The following is an 8,802-nucleotide window of genomic DNA, read 5'->3' as shown; positions in this document are numbered from 1 at the left end:
TGTGTGTGTGTGTGTGTGTGTGTGTGTGTGTGTGTGTGTGTGTGTGTTGTGTAGGTGGATGCACTGCAGGGTCACAGGGTGATAGATGTTGCCTGTGGCAGTGGAGATGCTCAGACACTGTGTCTCACTGATGATGATATGGTCTGGTCTTGGGGAGATGGAGACTATGGAAAATTAGGCAGAGGAGGCAGTGATGGGTGTAAAATTCCCATGAAGGTAAAGCAAATTAAACGGCAAAGGAGTAAAGACTTCATACATCCATTCTTTTTATTACTGGTAACTTGTTCTACTTGGAAACAGTCCTCCCCCTCTCTGCTGCTTCTCCTCTGTTACCCACCCACACCCCCATTGAAACAGTGTCAACTCGCCCACGGCTCAAATTAAATAAACCAAAAATCAGCTCTAAAAAATAAACCATAAAAATCTGATTAAAATAAACACAGTTACTTTACCAGAGCAAAATCCTAAAATCATTAAATGTGAATTATTGAACATCAGATCACTTTCCTCTAAATCCCTGTTAGTTAATGAACTGATAACTGATCATCATATTGATTTATTCTGTCTGACAGAAACTTGGCTACAACAGGAGGATTTTCTTGGTATAAATCAGTGATCCTCACTACTTTTTTTCAAAAGAGCCATACTAACAGATCAAAGTCAAGGGGAGAGCCACAATATCACCACAAGTCATCAGCTGATTCATCTGAAGCTTAACAGGACTTTTTTTTACCTCTACTACCCGGTCAGACCTGCCTCCCCGTCGTCAAGTACATTAACACAATATTCATGAAACGTTGGTTACGTACTGTAACCCCAGATTCTATGAGTATAGGCGTAGCCCTTTAAGAGCTGTCGCTGGTGGGTTTATCCCGTCATGCAAAACATCGCACTGAAAAAATTAGTCCACGCCCATCTGTTGTGTGGGCCCCACCCAGTCCGTATAAATTACATTAAGAGCGGGTAATCGGCTCCCAAATAGCTTTTTCTTCAGCCATTTAGGAGCCAGTGAGGCCCGATGCTTAAAGGGCTACACCTATACTCGATAGAATCTGGGGTTAAAGTACGTAACCAACGTTCTATTTCATATAGGCTTCGCCCTTTAAGGCTGTCGCTGGTGGGTTAAGGGCAAAGCAGATGTGGTCCTCGCCTCACTGGGTCCATTCAAACACCATAAGAAGCGCCCGCTTGCCCAAACAACATCTTGTCACTCAGCTCTCCATGTGCGTGAATACGCATTGCATAATTACACGCACCATGCACAGATGCGCACTGCGTAATTTACGCGTTCTGAGTGCATGAACGCCCCGGAAAGGTTTTCAACAGAAAAGAGGAGAGGCTGAAAAAGGCCGTGAACAGAGCAGATCCACGGCTCTTCAATATGAACAGATTAATAATAACAAGTGAACTGATTATTAATCAAATAAACTGATTGGTAACAATAGTCATGAACTGATTAATAACCATAGAACAAGAACAACAGTCACAACCTGTGACTGATAACAACATCACACACTGTAAATGCATGCAGTCAGATGTGAGTTTAAGCGAGGTTCCATGAAACAACAATATTCGTTCTGTTAAAACACTAAAGACAGAATGTGTCATGGAACGAGCCGACACATCACGTAGATAAAAGCGAATAAATGAACAGGGTGTTGACCACGCGGCCACAGAGCAAATATCCTGCATTGTCATACCATTATGCAGAGCAGTCGAAGATGCGATACCCCTGGTCGAGTGTGCTCTGAGGTTGTCAGGAGGCTCTAAATCTGATGCTCTGTAGGCTTCAGAAATGGCCTCACACAACCTGTGTGACAGGTGCTGGGTGGATAACGGGCGACCTGCAGATGCATCTCTATAGTGCACAAACAAATGTTGAGTCTGACTCAATACCGCCGTGCGTGTTGCGTAACACGTCAACGCACGTACAGGGCAGAGAAGATGGAAAAATGCTTCTTCTTCTGATTTGTGGGGAGGAGGGAAAAATCCCTCCAACGATATCACTCTTGATTTAAAAGAGCTCGTGATGTTTTAGGCATAAACGCTGGGTTAGGCCTCAGATCAGCTGAGCTGCCATCAGTCTGAATTCTGAGACATGACGGAGCGACAGAGAGGTCAGATAAATCACTCACCCTCTTAACGGATGTTAAAGCCAGCAGCAGGGCTGTTTTAAGAGACAAGAATTTAATCGGAACCTGATTCAGTGGTTCAAATACAGCTTTGATCAGGGCTCGCAGAACCAGCGTTAAATTCCACTGTGGAGCAAGTGGGCGTGAAACAGGCCTGCATCTCTATACACCTTTTAAAAAACGCTTAATCAGCGGATGATTAAAAGCTGTTCTGTCCCCGAAACCTTCGTGACAAGAAGAGATGGCTGCAGCGTACGTTTTAATCGTGCTGAATGCCAGATTTCTGTCCATCAACTGCTGCAGAAAGGACAGCACGCCACCTAGTGGACATGAGGTGGTGTTGATATTTTCTGGGTTATTAATATAAAAGTTTGATATGTTTACACCAATTACAGTTTACTTTAAAATGATAATTAAAGTGTTTGCCTGCAGTTTTAGCTCCGAGTCTCAGAAAGGATCAGTACTTTGTAAACATTGATACCAGTTTATTTTGTTCATCAATGTTATCATCACTCTTATTAGTCATTTACTTTATATCACACTCTGTTAAAGCTTATCTAAAACTGTATCAGCTGTACCTCTCCAACATCAGTGTGAAACCTTTTAACTTCCGTTCCTCAAACCCAGCTCCAGAACCAGTCACTGACCACAAACGTACTGTCTGTTTTTACTCTGATAAGATTGCAAATGAGGTAATGCCTGTTGTGTCAAAGCAAGATCTGTTACGTGTGAAGGTGTATAAATGAGACTGTATTGCTCATGATTTTAGAGAACACACGAGAACTCTTGGGCTGCGTTTCCGTTCCATGTGTTCTCTCCTTCTGCAGAAGAGAAATAAACCTTGCTATGTGTTTTTGACAAAGTTCTCAGTCTGCTAAATTTTATTGAACAACAAAGTTTGATAAAACTCCATAGTGGCCTCTACACCTTTCTCTGTACACCAGCGCTGAAAAGCTGTCTACTTTGATGTGTACAGCGCTGTGGTAGATGCAGCACGTGAATCCTGGATCGTACACATGTAGTGAACTAAGCCTCAGGTCAAAACCTGACCCTGAGGACCTTCATGGGACAGAAACTGTTATTTCATTGATTTGAGTCCAGAAATACAAATTAAGCTCATCCAGAGACTTTCTAAGTGTGTCCTGCACTAATCAATTGAAAGAACACTCTCTTTTTTATATTATCATTACTATTTTACAATATCTTGATAATCAAAGTGTGTTTAGTTCAAACCATTTTAAATATTGAAGTGAACTACTCATTTTAAATCAACTGTGAAACGGTATTAATGATTTTTTAATCCTCGTTCAAAGTAGAAATCAAGTTAATGTCTGTTAGAGTAATCATGCATTTTTTGATCTTCTGTCTGAAATGAGAAGGAGTGATGTCGGTAAAAAGTCGGAGACAGTCGCAAACAAGTTTATTGGAATGAGCTGTCATGTTTTTAAACCTATCAGACAGAAAATAAGAAGCTGGCACCTGTAGTCTGTCATCTCGCCTAAACATTTCTCTGTCTGCTCCAAAACATTTCTCTGTCTGTTCCAAAAACATCTCACTGTTTTTCTGACTTGTAGTAACCTCTTACGTCACTAAAACCACACCCCTGTTGGTTCTTTCAACCAATCAGGATTTCCCAAAAAAGGGACCGGAAGCGAACTCTTTAAAAAGTCGACACTTCCTAGTTCCAGTCAGTCAAAAGTTCCGGGGAAGATCAGAAGTTCTGGAGTTCAAAGTTCTGAGAGCAGAACCGAACGAAAGTTCTGAAGGGCTGGAGTTAGTTGGGAGTTCTTCCGAGTCTCGTGGGGATTATGGAATCTTCCACATCTGAGTGGAACTCTGGTAACGGGCTCACAGCTCATGTGAGTCCACCCGGGAGGTGAGCGTGCTGTTGAACGAAGTACCGTCACTACTCCGGACGTTTCTCTGCTATCCTACGGAGATGCTGAAATGGTAACGTTGAAAGAGAACTCCACACCGAAGCTGAGATATCTTCTGCAAGGTAAAGAGTCGATTTCCACTACCGAAGTGTACCGAGGGTGAGCTGGGTTCGGATGGAGGGTGCCGTTCGTTATCAACAGATTTTCCCTCACACATCTTTTCTCTCCATTTAAACTCCTTCATTTCCCATCTTTAAAACTCTTCTATCTTGCCAGTAATTAATCCAGATATTTTCAGAAATGTCTGTTGTAATTAGTTGCAAGTGAGAAATCATGGCCGTATGATTTCTCATTGTAAAGCTCATTAATTAAGCTGTGTTAATTGTAATCAATCTGCCAATTAATGTAAATGTGTGATGTGTTTTTAAATCGTTTAAAATAAACGACCCACTGTTGTTGGTGAGTCAGAAATTTAAACACGTCTCTGTCCACATTTACTCCACAAAGCACGATATGACTTAGTCCAGAAAAATGAAAGAATCCGTTTAAATTAAGTATAATATCATGTACTTGAACTAGTCCAGATATTGTAAAATGTAAGAGAGTACCCCTGAGCTGAATCCATCTCTCGGCTCTCTCACTACACACACTACATCTTGAGAGAAACCAATCCTCTCTAAGCGGATCTGCTCAGCGGCCAGACTCAAAGGTGCTGGCCTATTTCTGGGTAACTCCTGATTGCTCCTCCCGCCTTGAGGAGAGCATCCTCCCTCCACGGCAGTTTCCACGGGCGCCGCGATAACAGGTGTCGTAGAACTGGGAACCATGGGGCGTTCATGCGCTCGGGAGCCACCAGGAGAGCTGTCAGTCCCTCCTCCTGAACTCAGTTCAGAAAACCGTGATATCAGAGGGAGTGGGGGAAATGCGTAAAGAAGCATTTTGGGCCACGGGCTGTGAGCAAACGCATCCACCCCTAGCGGTGGTTCGTCTCACGGGCTCAGTGAGAACCATAGTTGACACTGAGCGTTCTCTCGTGTTGAAAGTGTTGAATCGCATTAAAAACCATGCGACACTCCAAAAACATTTACATGAGCTGCTGTGTGGGATGGCCACAGCGCCCCCACTGCTCGAGACATGCGTGTGCCTCTCCAACCTGACAAAGACGCGTTTGTGAAGACTGACACGTGTGACGTAGGTTTGCTGACAGGAACTCCCTCCGACAGAACAAGAGTGTTTCCCAGTGTCTCAGGTCGATTCTCACGGAGGGGGGCACAGCGATCAACCATCTCTTCTGCCTCACCGGGTCCACACGCAAACAAGCGAACCACCTCTGGAGGCGTTGCACCGTGTGAGCAGACGACATGTCCTTAATAACTTCATGACGGAAACAGCTGTTATCACTCTGCCGGTTTCAGGTGAGTTGCACTGCTGCCACCTGTCTGAAAAAACGGGTCAGCAGCAACAGATCGTCCAATTAAAACAGAATTCTCCTCCCTGCTCTGTGTAGTGGCTACAGAGCCGACTCGACGCATTTTGAATGGAAATGTTGTCTCACAGTTGAAACTTGACAAATCTAAGATGAGTCTCATCCCTCCGGTCCGTTTTGGGACCAGGAAGTGACAAGAGTAGAACCCTGTGTTTTCCTCTCCTTCTGGAACCCTGGAAATTACAATTTTTATCAGAATTTCCTGAACTTCTGCATGGGGGGACGAAATCTGTTCTGGAGATGACAGAAAAATGTCTAAAGTTCCTCCAAACGGGGGGGTTTGAGCTGTAACAGCAGCGTTATTCCCCTGCTGATAAAACAAATCATCCATCTGTCTAGAGCGTACGCTCGCTGCCACTCCGCGTAACGTTCAGGAAGCGGGCACACGTTTATGCTGCGTCACGTTATTTACGGACGCCAATTACCGCCGTCATGTGTGCCACACTCAGGCTGCGGGCTCACATCCGTGCTAATGTGAGCTGGCATGCACTGAGGAAAAGGCGCGCGCGCCCCTGAGCATTCAGAGCCGTGGGTGAGGGCTGCTGCTGCCGCGGGGGCGTGGCGCTACTGTGCGGGCTCACATCCATGCTGATGTGAGCTGGCGTGCGCTAAGGGAAGGTGCGTGCGCCCCCGAGCATGCGGAACCGTGTAGGTGAGGGCTGCGGCGGGAGCGCGGCACAAAAGCGCCGCGCTCAGGCTGCGGGCTCACATCTGTGCTTATGTGAGCTGGCGTGCGCTGAGGGAAGGTGCGCGCGCCCCTGAGCATGCGGAGCCGTGGGTGAGGGCTGCCGATGCCGTGGGGGCACGGCGCTTCTGTGCCGCGCTCAGGCTGCGGGCTCACATCCATGCTGATGTTAGCTGGCGTGCGCTGAGGAGGCAAAGCACAGCTTGGGCTGAGAGCGAGGTTTCCCACTGGACTCGGTCTGCTGAAAACATTCACTTTTGGCTGCTGTGTCACTCACGCACACATTTTGTGTATTTTCTTGAGCTGCGGTGATTTAAAACCTGTTTGTAGGACACCAGCTCGCTTGTTTGGAGGATGTGTGAGAAAAAGCCGCTGTGAGATCATACAAACTGACAGTCAGGCTGAAATCAGACACTTTAATTCCTGAATGATGTTTACGTTTTATTCCAAAAACTCAAACCATCATTATGCACACACACATCCTCTGCAATTAATCATTTTTGAATCTTTTCCCCCCGTGAGCCCTGTGGCTTGTCAGGATGAGGAGGGCTGTTCTCAGACTGTAGGGTCTGGCGTCGGAGCGAAAAGACGCTGCTGCAGCTGTGGCGCGTCTCTGCTGTCTCGGCCACGGCACTCTCTCCAGCGGGCGGGGGGGCGAGAGGAGGGGTGCGGCTTGATCAGATGGTGCACAATCTCCCAACACCTCTTCCGGCTTTTTCGATTTCTCGAGCATGTCTTTAAAAATTAGCTCCGAACAGCGCCCCCATCGTGATGGGGCCTTCCAGCGAGTCCATCTGCAGCTTCTCCGACAGGGAGGGGGAGTGACAAGCCAGGTGGACCTCTGAACGATTGTTATCCAGGCTGCAATGTGAGATAGGCAGACAGCAGATGAGGTACACGGGTTGAGGGTGACGTCAGACGCCTTGCAGAGGGAGCTCTTCGTCTCCTCAGGCAGGTCTGTCCCTCCAGCCTCTGAGATGCTGTACATCAGCGGCGCAACGTTATTGTTCGCTGCTGCCGCCTGGAACGCACACTGGTGAGCTCGGTTGGAGAGTGACGTCACTGTCTGGTCATGCCTCCCCGGAGGTGCAGGACGCTGGTCCAACCTGGACATCTTTGTTCCGAGAGCCTCCAATTCAATTCAATTCAATTCAAAAATACTTTATTAATCCCAGAGGGAAATTATTTGTTGTTGTAGCTTGTTATCCTCATTTCATTAAGAGATGTTATAGATGCTGATGGCTGTAGGCAGGAAGGATCTCTTGTAAAGGTTCATTCCACAGTGAATCCTAAGAAACTGGCTGCAGATGCCGTCCGATCCGTCCACCCAGACTCGGCTGGCCTCTCGGTTCTCCCGGGCTGTAGGATCACCCGAATGCCGAGCAGAACTCCTCCCAGAGCGATGGCCACTCCTCCCAGCAGCTGCTGAGCTCCTTGTCGCTGCAGACAGACAGCTGTAGGTGCCGAGGGACGATCCTGTACTTCCGCTGTCATGAGCCGTGTTTCCTGCTAGTTCCAGGATCTCAGTGGTCAGGCACTCGAGCACAGCTGGCAGGTAGATGAGAAGGCGTCCACAGAACATCCTTTTCAACTCATTTGAGATTTGGGGCTGTAGTTGAGATATTATTTGAGCTTTTGAGATGTTAATCAGCTGCTGTTGGTTGTAGAAAACTGCCTTGTTGCCATGGTTACGCATCATAACAAATGTCCAAAACTAAAAAAGTTTCAGTAAAAATCCTTCCAGCTGCACAGCATCTGATACCAGAGGAAACGATCATCCAAAAAATGTGATTTACATCCAGAAAAAGAGGAATTAAAGTTTCCAAAAGCAAATCTCAGAATGAAAGTAACAGAGCTGCTCCAACATGCAGCCACCTTGAGCAGCGCAATTCTAGAACTCCGCCAGGCTTGGCTCCAGGGGGGCACCAAGGGAATTTCCGCTCAGTAAAACCCCTCCACTCTGGCGATGGGTGCGAATGTGGAAACCGGCGCTCTCAGTCTATCAGGTCCGGCTGCAGCCTCGTTCCAGTAGACGTCACTGCTGGGAAAACGAGGCCAGATGGGATCAGGACAGCGAGCCGGGGTGGAGCCAAAAAAACCTTCCTGCTAGATCATCCAATCTGGGCGGGGGAAGGAGAAGTACAGAAAAAGTCCCTTCATGTCAGCCACCTCCTGGATTATGCCGGGCAGCTCCAGAGCTGGGAGCGGTGTGGTCGCTGATGCAAAAAGGCCCGGGGGGGGGGAGAGCATCCGCTCAGCCCTCTCGTTCCGACATTACGCTCTCTAGGAGGGAGTGAGCAGCGGGGGCTGCTGCCGACATCACCTTTCCCAGAGGAACCATCCGATTCGCTCCGAGAGTCTGCGATAAAAGGAAAAAAGGGTCGATGGTGTCGTCCAGCATGTAGCGACCCGCCACTGAGAAATATTCCTCGGCGCTTACCTTGAAACAAGGCTGCTCGTCTGCTTCTCCTCGAGGAGGAGAACTCACTGGAACGGCAGGAGGTTGACGTGGCGGGACCAAAGGCAGCCTTAACAAAGGTTGTGCCGGTCAAGCTGGACAACTTCCCTTCTTCGTTCTTCTGACAGTTTTATTAGCTTGCTGAAGAAAAATGGGAGCCCATT

At 47.4% G+C, this 8,802-nt stretch overlaps 1 protein-coding gene across 1 annotated transcript in view; it reads left to right on the top strand.

Annotated features, from left to right (window-relative positions):
- Window positions 1–8,802, top strand: part of herc2 (HECT and RLD domain containing E3 ubiquitin protein ligase 2) — a gene marked incomplete in the record, with an annotated part of 472,599 nt that overhangs the window by 399,083 nt on the left and 64,714 nt on the right. Inside the window, 1 exon segment of the mRNA XM_037698316.1 lies at window positions 55–216. Coding sequence (XP_037554244.1) covers window positions 55–216 — 162 coding nt within the window.

This window comes from Nematolebias whitei, chromosome 3 (genome assembly GCF_014905685.2).
Source record: "Nematolebias whitei isolate Nwh7 chromosome 3, NemWhi1, whole genome shotgun sequence".
Taxonomy (NCBI): Eukaryota; Metazoa; Chordata; class Actinopteri; order Cyprinodontiformes; family Rivulidae; genus Nematolebias; species Nematolebias whitei.
This window is presented reverse-complemented; position numbering and strand designations above follow the sequence as displayed.